Source organism: Salvia hispanica, chromosome 2 (genome assembly GCF_029641045.1).
Source record: "Salvia hispanica isolate PSC_SH4W2 chromosome 2, Shi_PSC_v1, whole genome shotgun sequence".
NCBI lineage: Eukaryota > Viridiplantae > Streptophyta > Magnoliopsida > Lamiales > Lamiaceae > Salvia > Salvia hispanica.
The window spans coordinates 25,669,734-25,690,493 of record NC_142693.1 but is presented as its reverse complement, the minus strand read 5'-3'; the positions used below and the strand labels follow the sequence as shown (position 1 = coordinate 25,690,493).

Sequence of the window (20,760 nt, the reverse complement as noted above, 5' to 3'; positions counted from 1 at the left end):
TTGTACAGATGTCTATTTCCAAATAGATTATGTAGGAGTAGTATTTGGTTATATTTGAATTTGGAATTTATAATACTTCTAATTAATGTTTGATTAGTTTTTCTTTAAACTTCTGTAAATACATAGGATTCATTTTACATTTATCTAACTAGTTTACATTTATTTGACTAGAGCTTTGTTTCATGCACTATAAGGATTTGTTAAATAAAATAACTCTATTGTTACATACGAAAAAATATAAGGATATTTTGAAACTTCTAATCATTTATAATTATTTAGAAATGATTTTTCATAAATATAGTTCATTTTCATTTTTGTGTCTTGATCATATCAAAATCATTTATAATCTGTATAGCTTGAGGCTATTATAATATAGAAGTAGTAATATCTATATTTATTCTTCGTCTTCATGTGTATTATTTCATTCTCAAACTGTTTGTAATTTTAAGATAGATTACAATCTTACATTACTTAAATTATAAATAGATATTATACACTTAAATTATAAATAGATATTATACGTTGAAAATTACTTTATTACAATACAATGTAATAAAAAATGGAAATTATTGTACTATATGGTTTTAAGATTGGAAATTACTTTATGACAATACAATACAATAAAAAATGGAAGTTATTGTACTATATGCTTTTAAGATTGGAAATTGTAAATTCAAAAGAGTCAATAACATGTGAATTCCTTTTATTTTGAATATACTCCATCCGTCTCACAACGAGAAATCAAAATTTTCCATTTCAAGTCGTCCTACAATAAGAGTTACATTTCATTTTATTATACTAGTAAGTATTTCTCACATTCCACTAACCCACCTCATTCAGATTTTATTATAAATTAAAAAAATAAACATCACGTTCCACTAACTTTACCAGCACATAATTTTTTTTATTTCTTAAAACTTATACTCACACGTATTGCAACGCCGTAAGTCAAGAAGTGTATTTATTTTATTTTCATAGGAAAATAATCATATCCTCTAATACAATACGGAATACCATTCGTTATAGCAAAATCAAAGCTATTTATCACCTCCAGATTTTCAATTAATTATAACATTTAATCCAAATCAAGATCATCATTTCCAAATCCCTTCGAAGTAACGGCGGTCAAATTAAATCCAGCGCCAAAACGAAAAACATTCAAAATTCCCAAACTTTATCCTCCATCATCCAATCTCCACCGTCCATTCCAAATCACATCCACGGTCCAAATTCAATCACATCTCAATATAAAAACCACCATTTCTGCTCTTCAATCTTCATTAAATAAATCTCTCTCTTTCAACATCAAAATGGCACCAAAGGCGGAGAAGAAGCCGGCGGCGGAGAAGTCTCCGGTGCTCGATAAATCGCCGAAGTCCGCGGGGAAGAAGCTGCCGAAGGAGAGCGGCGGCGCCGACAGGAAGAAGAAGCGATCGAAGAGCATCGAGACGTACAAGATCTACATCTTCAAGGTGCTGAAGCAGGTGCACCCTGACATCGGGATCTCGAGCAAGGCGATGGGGATCATGAACAGCTTCATCAACGACATCTTCGAGAAGCTCGCGCAGGAGTCGGCGAGGCTCGCGCGCTACAATAAAAAGCCGACGATCACCTCTCGCGAGATCCAGACCGCGGTGAGATTGGTGCTGCCTGGTGAATTGGCGAAGCACGCGGTTTCGGAGGGTACCAAGGCGGTTACGAAATTCACGAGCTCTTGAGTGATTTAATTTGAATTTGTGCGGTTATTTACTCTTTTGGGTGATTATGATCAAAGTTAACGCTTATACTCTGTTTTCCCCCTTTTTGGTTTGAAACTTTTTTCGGAAATATAATTATAAATTTTCTATTTGATTATCGTTGAAATTTGAAATGTTTCTAATCGTTAGGAGTTTTACCTTTTTTAATGAATTTTCATGAGAACACTTGACATGTTCGATGCATCTGTAAATTAATTTGATTAGAAATCGTTACACTAGGTTCGTTTTCATAGATTTTGGGAACATTTACTTAGCACATGATGAGATCATGCCAAATTCAGTCTGCAATTGATGCTCTATATTGATTCACTGATTTTTAGCTTGGTTGCAGTGGTTTAATGATGATTGCAGTTGCAGGTAGAGGTGTTAACGATGCTTGCTGTGGGGATTGTCCTATATGGACTCAGTCAAGGTCTCTACAATATCGAGGGAGGGCTTTTCGGTCGTATTGGTGGGATTGAGGATTCAGGTCTTCACTTATCCCCTTGATCAGCTGGATAGGATTTAGTATTTGAATATGCTTGTCGTGTGTGTAGTAGTAAACCGAGCATTATAGTGTAGGGAAAATAGAGGGGTATGTTGATTTGGGTCGGCTTTATTGCATTTTCGAATGGTTATGCAACCATGATGAGAAAATGTAGTTAGGATTACTGTTTTGTTGCTTGATCTGTGTTGGTTTTGCGTATGAGCTTCTGTTCTCGTTTCTTCGTATTACTAGTAGGTTTATGTTTGTCATTTGGTTTGAGATCACTAGTTGATTAGTAGTTTTATATGTTTGGATTACTGTCTGTCTTGCTTGATGTTTTTGTTTTTGCATTTGAGCTTTTGTACTCGTTTCTTTGTATCGTTCGTATGTTTGTGAGAACTACATCGACTGCATGTTGTATTGTGGAAACTTATAATGTTTTCATGATAAATGTCATTATATTCTTATATGTTGTGAAAGTGAACTGTATGTAGGATAGTTAGGGGTGTGTACTGCTTTAGGATCCTGTTGTGTAGCATTCAGCTTTTTAACCTCTATCTATCGTTTTTGCTCAATTTCCATGTCCATCGCTAAGAGCATGCATAACCCTGGCCCGGATTTGGGCCGCAAGTCCCCTCCACGTCATCATTCCCTCAAATTAGGGGTTCCAGGCCACAACTCCATTAACACCGCAGGCCACAACTCGGGCCACAACTCAGGCCACAACTATTCATCTGCACTATTCACAACATATTTTAATCGTAAAATAGAATACGTTGAACAATTAAAACCGGGAAAATTTATTGTTCAGTCGGAAAATAAGAAAAGAAAATTACAAATCCTAGAAAAAATTTTTTACCAATCCTAGAGAAAGAAAATTACCAAACCTAGAAACAAGAAAATTATAAATCCTAGAAAAAAGAACTACTTTTTCTTCATTTGTGCGCGAAGGTATTCGATTATCTCACGGTGCAATTCGTGCTCGTACTCCGACATTCTCGAGGTATCCCTCGATGTCAACTCCGTTAGCTGGCCCATCCGCAACGTAATACTCATATCTAACATAGAGTCTGATATCTTGTCCAAGGAAGGATTGGGTGGCGGCGGCGGCATAGCGGAGTAGCTCGCAGTTGCCTTCCCCTTTGCTTTCCTCTTTGTCGCCTTTGTGCCCATCGGACGGCTTTCAGTACCAGGAGATGAGAGGAAGAAGTCATCGTCTGTCACGTTGAGGTCGATTGGCGGACCTCCTTCGCTTGAAGTGTAGTGTCCGGCGGCGACTTTGGTTCTCTTCGCCGCCGCTTCAGCCCCACCAGTGTACTTCGGGCTCTTCTCGACAAGCTTCCAAACGTCGAAGTACTTGAAGTGCTTCTTCCCGTCAGCGAAGAAATCTGCCTTGGCCTTGTCCACAAGGTCCATTTCGCTGTGCCCGCTCGGCCACATCCGGACTATGTTAGTCCACTTGCCATTCCACTTGTTAATCTCCTTCTGCACCCGACCCCAATGCTTGCGTAGCTTCACGTAGGTACGCTCGAACGAGCCTTCGGGTCGACCAGCGTTGTACTTATCCGCAATCCGCTGCCAGAACGCTTTGCCGCTTTGCTGGTTGCCGATCACAGCGTCCTCGGAGACGTCGACGTAGTTCTTGGCCAGCCACATTGTCTCCTGCGGACTGTACTTCTTCGGCCCATCCTCATCGGCAACCTTGCCCTTGCCCCTCCGTGGAGCTGGTTCCATATCGCTGATATCGTACTCATCAGTGCTAACCGGCGATTCCATGTCTACATTGGTAGGCAGCTCGGGACTAGGTGTTGCATCTGGATCGGGTGTCGGCGGCACTTGCCAGTTTTGGGAGTTCACGAAATCGTCCATTTGGCGTTGGTCGCTGTTAAACCAATCCATAGAACTCAAGAAGTCTTGAAATGCTAGAGGATTGAGAGAGAAGTGAGAGTTTGTGTGGAAGAGTTACAAAAAATGAGCAAATATAGTGTATAAATAGAAAACCAAAAAAAAAAAAAAAAAAGAAATTCGGTGGGGACTTGCGGCCCGGCCCGAACACAATTAATGCCGGGACGGGCCGCAACCGATACGGCCCGGGCATGGATAGCGCCGGCCGGGACGTGATGGAGGGAGAGGCCCCGGGACGAGCCGCAACACCATCCAACGCTGAACACGGGCCGGGACTCGCGAGTTGCGGCCCGGCCCCTATGCGTTATTCATGCTCTAAGGAACACATTTTAGGATCCCGTGGTTCGACAGTTCTATCCCGTGGAGAGCATGACCTTTACATAACTTAAAAGAGTTGGATTTCTGCTGTCATTTTTGAAAAGTGAAATTATCTCCATCCAGCAGCAAATACTACTAAGAATATTATTGTAAAACGTGTTGAAGAACAAGCATGAAGTGTGCTGACACTTGAGCCCTTCTTGATATGATATGATTCGAGTCATTTTTGGTCCCATTTTTGTCTCATTGACAATATGATTTTGCCTCAGGTGAATAAGATTAAGCTCATTTTTTTCCCAACACATGACCACTTTTTCTTAGTGTCCTTGGGATGCTAGATTATAAGTATTGCTCTAGGATTATGAGTATTGGAATATGAACTCACTTTTTATGAATAAAATCTCATTGTATCATTTTCATTCCTTGTTTCCAACATTAATTTTGATATTGATTGCATGTCAGTGTGTCACATACATTTTAAACACATGATTAACGTGACATTGGCATGACTATTATCTAAGATAGTTTCAACCGATTTAAAACATAAAGCAAATCCAAAATTCCATATCACAATTCATGTCACATGTCAGTAACTTTAGTGATGATGCAATATTTACCCTTTTAGTCTACGTATACATAAATGTATTTTTATAACAGAAACGTCTCTACAAATGAGCTAAATTAACTTGTTAACAAAAAAAATATGCCAGTTGCTCTAAATCCAGGTTTAATTTATAGCAATTATAATTTTTAAAAAAAAATTCTTAAGAGAGAAAATATTCAGAAAATGTAACATTTCATATATTCACGATTTGAATAGAGGAACAACAAGAGAGAGACAGCAGAAACATACAATCCAAAATTAAAACTATCTTAAAACCCTAATTAACACAGAAAATCCCCAATTCAACCAAAAGCCCTAATTTCCCCTAATTCAAGAGCTCGTGAACTTCGTCACCGCCTTGGTCCCCTCCGACACAGCGTGCTTCGCCAATTCACCGGGAAGTACCAATCTCACGGCGGTCTGGATCTCCCGCGACGTGATCGTCGGCTTCTTGTTGTATCGCGCGAGCCTCGCCGCCTCCTGCGCCAATTTCTCGAAGATGTCGTTGATGAAGCTGTTCATGATCCCCATCGCCTTGCTGGAGATCCCGATGTCGGGGTGCACCTGCTTCAGCACCTTGAAGATGTAGATCTTGTACGTCTCCACGCTCTTCTTGTTCCTCTTCTTCTTCTTGTCTCCGCCGGCCGCGGCGTCCTTCGGCAGCTTCTTCCCCGCCTTCGGCTTCTTCTCGGCCGGAGCCTTCTCCGCCGCGGGAGCTTTCTCGGCGGCGGGCTTCTTCTCCGCTGGCTTCTTCTCTGCTTTCGGTGCCATTGTGAAGTTGTTTTGATTTGGGGGAAAATTGAATTTTTGGATTGTGGTGAAAGGTTGGGAGAGGAGAAGAGTGTATATAGTTGGGAGATGGTGTGTTGTGATTGGTGGATTGGTGTGGGCGCGGATCGTGATCTGAGGCGTTGATGGGGTGGAGTTATTGGACGGTGTAGATTGTTGCTGGTAGCGGCACTTTGGAATAAAGTTTGGCTTTATTGTTATTGGTGGGATTTCGAGGGTGCGGATTGTGGTGATGGACCGTTGATTGAAGGATTAATCAACGGCTGTGATTTAATATGGTTGGATATGTATTTAAGAATGGTTGACATCTTTGCATAAGGAAAAATTAATAGTACTCCCTCCTATAAAATTTGGTTAAACTCAAAGAATATCATATTTAGAAAATTTGAAATTAAGTTTAATTAAACTATAAATGTTTTTAATCATTTTTAGTGATAATATTTATGTTGATCACAACTGATCTCTGATAGACTATTAGTCTAAGTTCTTGTTGGTGACGGTTAGTTCTTTATCAAGCCATCATTTAGAGTCAGCTCCTCTCAACATCGTTGATCAAAACTGTCTTTTCACATGCCACCACTTCGAACAATTTGGGATCTTGACAAAAGCACCAGTTTTACAAATCAAACATGAGAAATCAGTTGATCCCTGTGAATAATTTGATATCAGTATAGTACTATCTACTAACCATTCATGCATCACACATGTAGAAATCAGATGAATAGGTTTGTTATGAGCTTATCTACAACCACATCTAATAAAGAAAGATCGTCAAGACCCCACCTACAACACTCATTATCGTTCACAGGCCGCCGAGTGATAGCATTCCCATTGATCAGAAATCAATGAAATTGGTGACTATGATCTTATGGATATCATGGGTGAAAAAATGAATTCAGGTGACGATGATCTTATAGGTACCGTGGTCGAAAAAATGAATTCAATAAGTTGCACAATACTACTGATCAATATTATACAAAACGATGTTAAAGACACATTAAGGGTTGGTTTAGTTTGCCATATAGTGTTGCTCTTGAAAATGTATGGCCTTTGAAAAGGATATGCTTTACTGGAACAGCCTCGTACATAACTATTGTTTGGTTTGTAAATTTGAATTTCATGATGCTACCAATTTAGGTATCGGTGGGGGTAAATGATGATATGAAAAGTGTGCATTTCAGCATGTATTACTTGGGCCTTCATCAATTAGGCGGGCAAGACAATTTTGTTTTATAACAAACCAAACCTAGGAAATGGCCTTTTAGAATCAGCTAAATGCCCTTATATCGCAAACCAAACCAACCCTAAGGATGAAATATAACCTCTTTTTTTTTTTTAATTAAGGATGAACGATAACCTTGCATTATGGGTAACCACAATTTCACAAAGTTTTTGTGTGTACTAGTATCACCCACGTGCGATGCACGACCCATTCTCTTTTATTTAAATTGCAATTTATAAATGATTTATACTGTAAAATGATTTTATAAATTCATAAAAATATCATTGTATGAAATCTCAAATCATAAATATATAAAATTAAAAAAAATAATTAAAAAATATAAAATTACACATAGACCGAATGAGAAACAATATTATTATTTCAAGTTCTAAACTCATATAACCAAATAAGTTTATAAACTAAAAATTGCACACAAATCACATACTCCCTCCATCCCAGATTTATAGTCACATTTTGCCATAAAAGTACGTCCCACATTTATAGTCACATTTAGAATTTTCCATATTTGGACATAAAATTTTACCCCATTATTCACTAAAATTACACCCAAATGCCATTATCTACATTAAAATAAATCAAAACAAAAATAAAAAACCAAAAAGTAAAAAAGGGACCCACCTTCAACCAACCCACTTCATTTATTACACACTCCATCATCTCACTCCACCATCTCATTTCATTTATTACACACTCCACCTCTCACTTCATTAATTACACACTCCACAAATTCCTTAAAACCCGTACCATAACTAAATGTGACTATAAATCTGGGACTGAGGGAGTATCATTTAAATCACTTTTAGATCTATACTACAAAAGATCAATCACGAACACATATCAATAAAAATAATGTATAAATATATATTAGAAGATAGCCAAATCGATCAAAATCATCAACAAAAATACAACAAAATAGCATGGAATATACAACCGATATGCATGCATTTAGCCGGAAAAAAAAAAAAAAAAAAAAAAAAACAACTGGTTGCATACCCTAATAGTATTCCCGCATCGCCTACATCTCGTGTAGCTGCTACCACCCATACCACCTCCAGGAAAGACAAATGAATAAGAGCTGCCACCAACCTAATATTTGTATAGAGCACTACATGAAAAAATTATACATTCGACACTTCACAATAGTACATGAAGAAAAGGAAAAAAAATCACATAATTAAGCTCGACAATTCAAAACATAAATCACTTCCACCATAAAGACCTGCAAAGAGAACATCATAAACAACACGAAGAAGAATTTAAAAAGGTCGTGTTCATGCACGGCCGCAGCAAAGAGGGCCACCCCGTCTGCTACAAAGTACGAAATTACCAGCACCTCCACTCGCACAATCCAAAATTCCGAATTTCACTAAGCAATTCACTGTCGATATCCCGAGCTTCTCAAAGCCTCAATGTTCAAGAAGAACAACGCATAAACAACATAATCCAATCAAAGCCACCCCACTCTAAAAACAAAGCAATTCCTCAAACAGAACCCCAGGGAATAGCATAATAATTTCAAACACCCACCATCAAATCCAATAACGAAATCCTAAATCCCTAGGGTTTCATCATTCTACTAATACCCAAAAATATCCCCAAAATAATCAAATTAAATACTGTCTGTAGCTATCAATGACTAAATAAATAGAATTTGTTGTGCAACATTACCACTCATCCACTAACTATGGGAATTAAATAACCAACTAACACTTAATCATACGTTTTATATATTTTTAATTCATTTAATATCTATTTTAAATGACCATTTTCCTAAATACCCTTAAAGTTCCTCTTATTTTACTAAACACCCCCAAAACTTCCCCTTTAATATTGAATAGATATCATACCCCACAATTATTAAAAGAAAATTAGAAAGAATAAGGGGCATGCATCAAGACTTCATATTAGATTTTTGTCTAGTTTGGTCCGATCTGATTCAAATTTTTATGAAAATGAGCTCAATTCGGCCCAAAATTCAAAATTGCATAAAAATGTAAAAACTCAAAATTTTAAGAATCAAATGGCAAAATTTGAAAAGTTGATACAAATACCATCAGAATTGTTCAATATAAAAGTTAGATTTTAAAATATTCCATCTGGAAATCTATTTTTTTTAAAAATTGATCTGATCTGAATAAAAAATTCTAACCAAAATTAAATTTAAATTTGATTTTAATTAGATTTTAAAATTGAGTATATTTTGCTCGCTCATATAAGACCAGATCATCTCCAGTGATACACTCAAACCTAAAAATTTGATAGACAAATAGCTCGGTCCTCCAAAACAAATCTCATTTTTAGTTTTTGAGTAAACATATATAGGTTAATATTAAAACAAAACTACAAACTTTTTTCAAATTTTATTTAAAAAAGACATGCTCAGAGCCTATGTCCACCAGTAATTGTCTTATTTTGTTATTTCGTCTATCTACCAATAAATGTTTCATTTATTTTACTACTTTTGGTAATAAACTCCACATTCCATTAACTTTATCTTGTTCACACTTTACTATAAAATAAGTGTATAAAAGTAGGATCCACGTTCCGCTAATATTTTCCACTCACTTTTTAGTATATTTTTTAAAACCCGTGTTTGGTCAAATTGACTTTATATCGATGAACAGAAAGTAAACTAAAAAATACGGTATATTATTTAAGTTGAGTTTAGTCCAAATAGTTACAGTAAAATCACATTTACAGAAAGTAAACTAAAAAATACGGTATATTATTTAAGTTGAGTTTAGTCCAAATAGTTACAGTAAAATCACATTTACACTATTACTACGAGTTAAGTTTTGAGTTTAAAGACTAGTAGTAGCACTTTTTTAGCAAACTGGTGACACCGTAGGAAATGTCACCGCAGAAGACACGCGAAGGCTCAAATCCTTCCTTACCCGCAGCTTGCAGCTACAGCACATTCTCCTACACCTAAACCCCCTCACTCCCCTCACAAAGTCGTCTCAATCTCTCTCTCTCTACATTCACTGTATCCATAAACTATTCACACATCAAAGAGTCGGCATCACGTTCCCCTCTCAACTTCGATTTGTTTCTGAAGAGTCAGATTTAGAACCCTCTGACTTTTATTTGCTCAACACAACATTGGAATGGAGCTCGATGCACCGCCGTCCGAGGCTCAACAGATTGAGTCGCCGCCTCACAAATCGACCGGTAATTTCCTCGTTTTTTTCAACACGAATGATTTATTGCTATTGTCGTGGTCGTCACTGAAGATCTGTGGTTTGGTTTCAATGTTGAGATTGTGATTTTATTCCGGATTTTGCTGCTTTTAAGCTAGTTTTAAGTGTTTTTGTTGTTGCTGTTGAAGATATTGGGTAGTGTTGTTTGTTGTTTGTATGCGGCTTCGGTCTCTGAAGCTGATTTGAAACTGAGCTTGTTGTGTTACCATCTTATGGAGACGTGGATGAACATTTGAAGTGTATTAGTGGCACTCAAATCGTGATGAAATGGATTACAGTTCAGCGTTGCTTTGTTCTGCTCATCAGTTTCAACTCATTTACCAAGTAATTTGTGTTCAGGATGTTAATTAGTTAGACATTCGTTTCCGCATTAATTTTATGTTTGAATTCCCTCTTTCTCTATTTTTCGAGGTCATTAAATATACTAAAAATTACCTTTTCTGCTGTAGGTTGTGGTTTGTTAGTAAACTCGAATCACTTTATTTTGTAGCTAGACATCTTAGTCAGTCAAACTATCCTGTTGTTGTACATGTTGTATATCGATGGAATTTTGATACTGAAATTGGATGGTTTTGGATGAGAATTAGATAAAAAACCATTTGCAGATCTTAGATCTTTATACTTGTAAATATTGCTATAGTTTGCAGAGTTAAAGTAGTAGATCTATATAGCAGCATGTGGAATTCATGGGCTGCATTATACCAGTTCATTCCGAATACGAAGAGGGAGACATAGTCATTGAAACTGAAAACCTTATGTAAAACTTCATATGGTTAGCTTATGTTTGGCAGATCACTACATCCTTTAATATTGAGATGTCCTCTCACTTTACACATTAAATGCCATGTGTAGGGACAGAGGATATGAGTTTCTTTGTCATACATGAATAAACTTAAAAAATTCCATTATCCACAATATAATGCATCTATTTCTTATCGACTACAGAAAGCTTTAGACAAATCTTATAGTGTTGGTCTGAGTGCGATCACTAGTACTCCCTCTGTCCCAAGGAAGATAACCCCTTCCTTGGACGGCACTGGATTTATGCAACTTTATTTTGTGTGTTAAGTGTAGAGAATAAAGTAAGAGAGGAAATATAATGGAGATAAAAGTGTTTCTCTTTTTAGTTATGGGTCATCTTGGTTGGGACAAACCAAAAAGGAAAGTGGGTCATCTTCAGTGGGGTTGAGTACATCTAATGACGACTCGGTTATAGACTAGAGCTTCATTTTCTGATACTTACCCCGTCGAGTTTATAAAAATATACTAGTGTTAAAGGTGCAGAAGTCAGAAAATTCAGTGTAACATGGCTGTTCTCATTCCTTGCCAGTATATCATGTTGATGCCTGTTTATTCACTTTCTGATTCTGTGTGGACGACATTTTACAGGCTGTACTGTTTCCTAATTTTCTCTGTCTCTCTTGTTATAAATATTGCACAGACAATGAAGAGAAAGCCACTCATGTCAGGTTCCTTTTATCAAATGCGGAAGCTGGTGCTATAATTGGAAAAGGTGGCTCAACGATAAATGAGATTAAGTCGCAGTCTGGAGTCCGTATCCAATTGTCACGCAACAATGAGTGTTTTCCTGGCACATCTGATAGGATTATCATGCTCTCTGGAGGAGTAGATGGCATATTGACCGCAACTGAGCTTATTCTATCTAGATTGATAGATGAGGTTAGTGATATTGATGCACTTAAAAGAAATTTCCAGTTTAAGTGTCAAACTGTTAGTAAGTAGATTTCTTATCTATTTGAGTTAGTTTTATCCTGAGGATGGAGCTGATATGGAACCAGAATCTAAAATAAGAATGGTGGTACCCAATAGCTCATGTGGTGGAATAATTGGGAAGGCTGGTGCCAACATAAGGTAAGCCTACCCGATGTATTAAATGTACGTGGAGTAATACTCATGAGGTATATATTTCTCTTGATATTATGGTGGAGTCAGCAGTGGTCAGGAATCTATTCAACCTCAAAGATTCAAATCAATTCTTTGTTCATGTCGTCTCTGGTTTCTCTTTTGGGAGGTACAGGGGTGGGGTGGGGGAGGATTTTGGAGTTTTCTTTTTTTTGACCTTCTACAAGCATGCATACTTAGCCTAAAGGCATCTGATGCATGCATCATCTCAGAACGTGATGAGTTTAGAGATGGCCATTCTTATTTGTGTATACATGTGCCTCTTTCATGCCTAGATGCTATTTCATTCATCATCTCACATATGCTAGCATTGTTGATCATGTTTCCTTGCCATTGTTGATGGTGAAGTGAATTGGTGGCTTTTTGGAATCTTTAAATGATCAAAGTCTTGTTTATTTAAAACCAATAATGATGTTACTTTTTGATATGTTCATCTGATTATTTATTCAGAACTCAGACACTGATGTTACCTGATATTGGTCAATGGGTGATACTTCCAACATGTATAGCTATACTGGCCTGATATACCTTTGCATGCACTTGCTTGAATGAACTGTTTCTTGGATGTTTGTTCACACTCATGTTTCTTTAACTTCATTGTTTTTTTCAAAAAAAATTTAACTGAATTTGGGAACAGATCATTGATTGAAGAAACTGGAGCTGACATTAGGATATCTCCCCAAGATATGTATTACCCTGGCTTGCAGGACCGGATAGTAACTGTAGCAGGTGCTTTAGCCCAGCAATTGCGGGCGATTGCGCTTATCATATGGAAATTGATGGAAGACCCATATTATCACCAGTCCGCAAATACTCCATTTCCTTATGCAGGTTTGGTTTTTAATTGCAACCTATTTCTTCTCTTTCTAGTTCTAAGGGACTAAGGCTATCTTGTTTTTTTCGCATCTTGCTCTTTCACCTTTACCTTTGAAAGAGATTTATTTATTTATTTTCCTTCTTCTTAAAACCATGTAGTCTGTTTCCTGTAGTTCATGTTTATTAGTACTTATTTTGTCCCACTTATCCAGCACTTATGTACAATGCGATGAACTATGGACAAAATGGACCTGGAATGATGTATCAGAACAATAGACAGCCTAACAAGGTACGCTTACAGCTTTCATTAGTTTGATAAATGTTTCTATCATGTTTTCTATGTTGCTTCTTGTTGCACATGCACACTGCTCATACAGATCTGATTCTATTTTTTTTTCTCATCAACCAAGTGATTTTACTTGTGCATATTATTGTTGGTTACTTTCTGTCGTTTAGATTTACATAAAAGTGATTACACCGTTAATTCCCAGAAATGACTATAACCATGCTCTTGTGCACTCGTAATGAGCTTTGGGGAAATTCATCATTTTGTTAATGTTGGTTACAAAATACTACTTCCGTCCTCAAAAATAGACAAACTTGTAAATGCCTAAATAACATATGTTTTAATGTACAATTGGTAAAGTAAGAGAGAAATGAGAAAAAGTAAGATAGAGGGAAAAGGTAGTGAAAGTAGTGTTTGTGCATTGTGGGGTCCACATTATTAGTGGTGTGTAATTGATTAAACTTTCCATATTTAGACTTGGTCTAATTTTGGGAAACGGCCCGAAATGGTAAAACTAGTCTATTTTTTGAGGACGGAGGGATATGTTTTTTCTTGGAAGGGCTTACAAACATCAATCTGTACATCCTGATTCCTAACTAATAACATCGTTGTTAACGGCTTGTGCTTATTAATGGTTGCAGCATTTCTTCACTGTTGGGATTGAGCATCAATCTCTCATGCCTGAATCCCTGATCAAGTTTCTCATGGTTCATTTTATGTGGTTTATTCTCTGATGCAATGTGTTACTGCAGGACGATAGAGGTACTTCGATGACTATTGGGGTCGCAGATGAACATATTGGACTAGTTGTGGGACGTGGAGGAAGGAACCTTATGGAGATTACCCAGGTTAACATTCTGGTTTTCATTTTCCGTTTTTCTTTTTCTTTTTCAAGTGCCAACTGTTTCCTTCTTGCTATGCAGCTTACTGGAGCCCGGATTAAAATCTCTGACAGGGGTGATTTCATGCCCGGGACATCCGATAGGTAACGAGTGGATCAACTTCTCGATGTCTTCTCAATGTTTGTTAGTGTGTAGTATCTAATAAGTATGCCACATCTGCATCTTAATCCAGGAAAGTCACCATCACCGGGTCTGAAAACGCAATTCATGCAGCCGAGTCCATGATATCTGCAAAAGTTGCTTCTGCTGGTGAGAGATGATCATGTAATGGTCCTGAACTCTATCTACCTTTAAGTTCCTAGATTCTGAGTGAACCTTTCGGTGACTCCTTAAATTCGTTCATGCCATCAGCTATAATGAGACTCTGCGAATTTAGGATTGTATGTTTATTCGAATCAATTGTGTTGCACTATATAATAAGTCGGAGAATGTCTGTTGTAGGCTATAGATCAAGAAAGAGGAAATTGTGGCAAAATTTAAAATTTATTTGTTTTCCCCAAAACTCCATTACTCTCATGTTGTATATTTGATTATTAAGGTTAGCCATATGTCCGTGTTGTTGTCGTTGTTGTTGTTATTATTATTATTGGAGTGCGTTGGATAATGGTGGATTCTACATTCGACGAAGCTCAGTAAGTTCTATCCGTGCTTTTTGCGTGTCCTCGAACGTTTATAGTAAGTACAAATTCACCCGATTTGTGATCTGCCATTCGATCTGTTATGATTGATGATTGCTTAAACTTGACTCTTTTTGTGCATTTCATTCTCGTGCATTTTTTGTTAGGATTTAGGACAATAGTTGAATTTCATGTTTTGGTGTCATTTTTGTGGAGATGTTCAATAATGATTTATGTTTTTACCTCGTGTCTTTTGTGTCTCTAATACGGAGTAATGGAGTATGTTACTTGGAAGAGGATGTCTTACTTACATGAAAGTCACAATTTTTGTACACAATATCAAATTTGATTATAAACTTTACAATTTAAATACTCTCTGTCTGTAAATACTCGTCACTATTTTTTTTTTCTTTTGTGTGTGCATTTGTTATTATTTATCACATTTACTTTTTACTACTTTTAGTTATGAATCTCACATTTAACCAATTTTTTCCATTCAAATTTCATTAAAAACTAAGTACATGGAGTATAAAAACTGGACTCACATTTTATTAAATTTTTCCACTTAATTTCCATTACATTTTTTAGACTAAAGTCTAAAATGGAAATCTTACATTTGCCAAAAAAATTTTTGGTCCAACTTATTAAGCGCTGCCTTTTGATCCTAAATAATATGTAATAATATGTTTTGTCATTGACGAAATAATATGTTTTGGTCATTTTTTTTAATGGTTATATAAAAAGTTAATGGCCAAGTGCAATATGACCTGTTTGATAAGTTAAAGTATAAATGAAAATATTGTCTATGACTAAAAACTAACGTACTTAAAAATGTGTTTGACCAAATAATTTTTTTTTTGCAAATATACAAGATCAATTTTGCACTTCCAAAAGCGGTTTGACTATTAATTTTTGACGAAATTATTAAATATGCATAAAAGATAACACACTTAATATATATATGAACAAAAAGTTTTTTTTGAGCAAATATAAGGCTTTAGTATACTACTTCCTCCGTCCATAATTAGGAGTCTCATTCATGGGCGGCACGAGTTTTAAGAAATGATAAGAAAAGTGAGTGATAAAAAGTTAGTGGAATAGGAGTCCCACTTGTATATATTAGTTTTAAATGAAATGTGAGTGGAATGAATAAGTGGAAAGTGGGACTCTATTACCATTTATAGTAAAAGTGAATCGGGACTCTTATTCGCGGACGGACTAAAATGAAAAAACAAGACTTTATTCGCGGACGGAGGGAGTATTTCTTAAAACTTGTGCCGAATCAGCTTGTGATGATTAATGGCGGTAGGGGCGATCTACATGTATTCAAAGAGGGGCAATTGCCCCACCTCATGTTTTCCATCCCATGTAGGGGTGGCGAAACGGGTAACCCGCGGGTAACCGCACCCGACAAATCGGGTACTCGTACCCGATTTTGACTAAATTTGTAATCCCATTACCCGCCCCACAACATAACGGGATTACCTGATACCCGTGTCGGGCATCCCGTACTCGACATTGAGGGTATCTGTACCCAACCCGAAACCGGTGCTTCTAACTTTAATCGTGCAGAAAGTGCTTCAAACCAAAATATGAGTTCATAAAATTAATTTTATATTTATGCTTTAAGTTTTCGTTAGTTATTATCATCAATGCAAGTCAATCTACTATTGCAATTTTATACAAGTGAATGAATTTCGGATTGTTGCTGTCTTGCTGACTTGCTGCACTATGAATTCAGATTTTTACTTTTTATATTTGCTCGTCAATCTTCAATTCTTCATACAAAATTTGAAAGAGGTTAAAGGATTTTTATAAGAGAATAATATGGGGCATTAAATATTGTTACTATTAGTTATCTAAACTAGATAATTAAAAAGCTATATAATAGCAATATTCCCTTATTTACCGTATTAGTTTTAAATCTTTAATAGTAAATTTTGTTTGTCAGAATACGAAATTATTTCAAAAAAACTTTTAGAACTCTTAGGTTGTATATAAAGTATTAAAAAATAGGTATTATCGGGACGAACATGTATACCCGTGCGGGTAACGGGTATACCCGCTACCCGGAAAACTCTTAAAATACACTACCAATCCCGTCCCATTTCCCATTATCGTCAGGTAGCAGGTACCCGATACCCGGCGGGATCGGGTCGAGATGAGAATTATCCGTTACCCGCTGCCCATTTTGCCACCCCTAATCCCATGTATTTATATACCTATTTTAAATTTCTTTTAATTTTCTAGTAAATGCCCCTCTTTAAAATTTTAAAATTCCCTCGAATGTAAATTTGCCCCATTTTCTATAAATTTCTAGCTTCACCACTGAATAACGGACAAAGGGAGTACCACACTTTGATTTTGATGTAACTTAAAGTTCTAGAAATTAAATTTTATTGTGCTTGTAATAAGGAAATATCATTGCCATTCGAACACAACAACTACAACAATAACAAAATTGCATAATAAGGAGAGTAGATAATACATGTAACATAAGAAGATGATAAAACCATGCAACTTTATTGATATAAATTATTAAAATTCAGATACTCAAATAATGTGTAATGAAATAACTCATTTCCCGAAGAAAAAGAGAATGATAGAGATGCGTTCTAGGCGCCTAAGATAGCACGATGGATTTTTTCATTCAACCTTGACTTCCATACCCGGATCCGGATCCCCACCCGGATCCACTTCCAGACCCGGACCCACTCCCGGAACCCCCTCCGCCTCCTCCACCGCCGCCTCCACCTCCGCCGCCACTCTTCCCATCTCCACTCCCGTAGCCACTCCCACTCCCGCTCCCGTACCCTGAACCACCCCCGGACCCACCGGAGCCCCCACCGCCCCCTTGACCTCCTCCTCCACCGCCACCTCCCGCTTTCGCTCCCCCTCCACCGGACCCATATCCGGACCCTGATCCCGACCCGTATCCGTATCCCGACCCTGAAGTGGGAGCGGCAGCAGGAGCACTAGCAACTCCTCCTCCGCCTCCACCACCGCCGCCGCCGCCACCTCCTCCGCCGGAGCTCGGCGCAAGATACGCACCCTCGGCATCACAATCTACATATTCCCAGTCATTGTCATCACAATCTTCTCTTCCCGAGCCACTCCCCGAGCCTCCTCCTGAACCATACCCTGAACCCGAACCCGAACCAGATCCCGAGCCTCCACCACTACCACCACCACCACCGCCGCCGCCGCCACCACCGCCGCCGCCGGCCTTAATGCTATTCCCGATCCTAGATCCCATGGCAATGTTCACAAACAGCATTACCAACAATGCCGTAGCTAAAACACCGGAATTACGTGCCATTTTTTCGAAATTTCGAAAAAAAAGCACAATTTGTAACTAATTATACTCTAAAGAAACAATTATGTTTTGTGTTGTTTGTGAATGAATTATGTTAAAGAATGAAGTCTATTTATAGGCTGAAAAATCCCATGGACTTCATAGTATCTTCTTTCCATCGAATTTATTCATTAATTGAGAATTTTGAGGAAGTATTAACGTGTGAGATGAGACAAAATGGCGCAGTTGGGTGCTGCGGTGGTTATACACTAAAATCTACTTTTAGGTAAAAATAATTTATATCATCAATCTAAATTTTGTCTTTTGGCAAAATGTCATAATGAATAATACCCACCGATTTTTTTCAAAATGTAGTCAACTTTTGAATGGTCAATCTTCTAAATTAGTCAACTTTCTGTTACAGTAATTTTATCTTCTAATGAGATGAGGTCAATCACTATAAAAAAACTTATTTTTCTCGAGAACACTAAAATTGAGATGCAATTATTTGAGTTGAAACATTTTAAAAAATAACAACTTAAGACGTAAAAGAAAACGTTCCGAAGTTAAAGACAAATTAACTTATGTTTTTGCTTTTGTAGGACGCTTCCATTTGCATCCTCTAATTTTCGCTGAGACATATACAACAAGAACGTTTTTTGAAGCGTTAATGGTATATTTAGAACCACTAGTTAGTGTCTTTAGTTGCATTATTTAATCTATCTTTCTATAATTTACTAGTAATTTGATATTAAATCTCATGTCATTTTCAAATTTTTTATTTATAAGAGAGGGAGGGAGTAGAATACAATTTCAGTTAATATGTGAAAAAATTATAATTCATTTTTTGGTTAATTCCACTTTTGACAAGTCAAAAAACAATTTTATGAATAGTGAACTTCAAATTAGGTCACTGAAAATGGAGTTAGCACATTTTAAGTCCTTGAATTCGAAAGAATATAATATCATCACAACTCTCTGGACAATTATTAATCACATTTCTAGATATTCTCAACTTTCATTCGCATTTTGCCCTAAACTCCTTAAAACATACTCCCTCCGTCCCATAAAAGTTGAGACAAAACTATTGGGCACGGAGATTAAGAATTTATATTAAATAAATAGGAGAGATGAAAAATGTAGGAAATATAAGAGAGAGTAAAGTAATTGATGGAATAAAGTAAGAGCGATTAGATGTTATGTCTTTTGTTAAAAAAGGAAATGACTCAACTTTATTGGGACGGACTAAAAAGGAATACGACTCAACTTTTATGGGACGGAGGGAGTAGTTATCATATATCTAAGAATTTAAATTTAACATTTAAAGTTCAAATATAATAATATTTTAGTTTTTATTTAAGATAAATAGTATATAATGTGCATATATCATTAGATAATAAGTAAAAAACCATTTAAAAATATGAAATAGTTTTTTTTTTTTTTAAATAGTGAAAAGTTTTAGATACTAATATTGTGTATGTGATTTTTATTATTAAGATAAAAAACACAGCAATTACTATTACTATTATTATTATTAAATATAATTTATACATCTGGAAATATACAAATATGTGTAAATAAATATTTTTTAAAATAGTGTAAATTTGATGTGTCAGATTTAAATTTTAAAAAAAATTCCTCCGGTCCATATTAAAAGTCCGAATTTTTCCATTTCGTTTGGTCTTCATTAGAAATCTCATTTAAATTTTAATAAAAATGGCAATAAACTTTATCATCACCTTTTCTCCTTGTTACTCTACATAAGTACTACTACTACCATTGTGAAAACATTAAATAAAGTCAAACAATTAATAACATACCAACTAAAGTGGGACCTAATATACCTCTCGTTTAATATAAAGTCAAATACCCCTTATTTAGAAATGAGACTTTAATGGAAGTAAGATTTTGAAACTTGCCGCTGGTTAGAAATGAGACTTAGTTGGGAGCACAAGTCAGAATGCTATTCAACTATAAGAGGAATATAAAGTTGAAAAAGTTTATTATCTGTCCATTCCAAACGGTAAAACTCAAATGTATACCCTCAAGTGATTTAGTGGTATAATAAATTTTTTTTTTGAAAAGAATCTAAAATATGATTAATGATAATTCAAAGATATATGGTGATATTCTTTCAAGTTGAGGGACCTAAATGTTCAATCCTCATTTTTAGGGACCAAATTTGAAATTCCCTGAAGTTCATCAAACTTAAGTCTCCCACTTAAATTTTTTCGATAAAATTTCCAGCGGCAACAATAAACTTTTATTCACAATAACTTTATTCAAAAGGTGTTATTTTGATTTATAATAAGTGTACATTTATTTTGATCATCAAGTTTAGCTATATCGCTTATGACTTGGGACAATAGTTCAATTTCGTGAGTTAGGCGTCATTTTTTCAAAACGTTTTATAATGATTATGCCTCTACCTTAATTATGTCTATGATATTTGGAATCGCTAATCTGTTAATTGGAATTTAAGAGAAGGTCATAACAAATTAACAACTAAGTAACATTTCATAAATGGTAGTAGGATTCATTGCTAAAAATCACTATATCTGTACAGTACAAACTTTAAACTTTACAATTTTAATACCACATTTTGATAATGATGTAAACTTTTTCTTGAACAATCGGAT

The 20,760-nt window shown here is 36.2% G+C and overlaps 3 protein-coding genes across 3 annotated transcripts; 2 read left to right on the top strand and 1 right to left on the bottom strand.

The window, feature by feature from the left end:
- The first annotated feature begins 1,300 nt into the window (after nt 1-1,300).
- Nucleotides 1,301-2,700, top strand: LOC125200686 (histone H2B.5-like). The gene is made up of 2 exons (XM_089065569.1): nt 1,301-1,736; nt 2,115-2,700. The coding sequence occupies exon 1, from the start codon at nt 1,311-1,313 to the stop codon at nt 1,716-1,718; it is 408 nt and encodes a 135-aa protein (XP_088921695.1). The 5' UTR covers nt 1,301-1,310; the 3' UTR covers nt 1,719-1,736; nt 2,115-2,700.
- Nucleotides 2,701-5,223: 2,523 nt separating this feature from the next.
- Nucleotides 5,224-5,878, bottom strand: LOC125202702 (histone H2B-like). Its single transcript, XM_048101149.1, has one exon. It carries the CDS (start codon nt 5,819-5,821, stop codon nt 5,381-5,383), a length of 441 nt encoding a protein of 146 aa, XP_047957106.1. The 5' UTR covers nt 5,822-5,878; the 3' UTR covers nt 5,224-5,380.
- A 4,065-nt stretch (nt 5,879-9,943) lies between these two features.
- On the top strand, nt 9,944-14,773 carry BTR1L (binding to TOMV RNA 1L (long form)). Its single transcript, XM_048099706.2, has 8 exons — nt 9,944-10,253; nt 11,724-11,962; nt 12,048-12,154; nt 12,843-13,036; nt 13,234-13,310; nt 14,060-14,155; nt 14,231-14,292; nt 14,382-14,773. The coding sequence occupies exons 1-8, from the start codon at nt 10,190-10,192 to the stop codon at nt 14,467-14,469; spliced, it is 927 nt and encodes a 308-aa protein (XP_047955663.1). The 5' UTR covers nt 9,944-10,189; the 3' UTR covers nt 14,470-14,773.
- Nucleotides 14,774-20,760: the final 5,987 nt, after the last annotated feature.

Coding starts and splice junctions, on each gene's coding strand:
- LOC125200686 (XM_089065569.1), top strand. CDS start 1,311: ATGGCACCAAAGGCGGAGAAGAAGCCGGCGGCGGAGAAGTCTCCGGTG.
- LOC125202702 (XM_048101149.1), bottom strand. CDS start 5,821: ATGGCACCGAAAGCAGAGAAGAAGCCAGCGGAGAAGAAGCCCGCCGCC.
- BTR1L (XM_048099706.2), top strand. CDS start 10,190: ATGGAGCTCGATGCACCGCCGTCCGAGGCTCAACAGATTGAGTCGCCG. Junction 13,311..14,059: donor ACAATAGACAGCCTAACAAG/GTACGCTTACAG, acceptor GTGTTACTGCAG/GACGATAGAGGTACTTCGAT. Junction 14,293..14,381: donor ATGCCCGGGACATCCGATAG/GTAACGAGTGGA, acceptor ATCTTAATCCAG/GAAAGTCACCATCACCGGGT.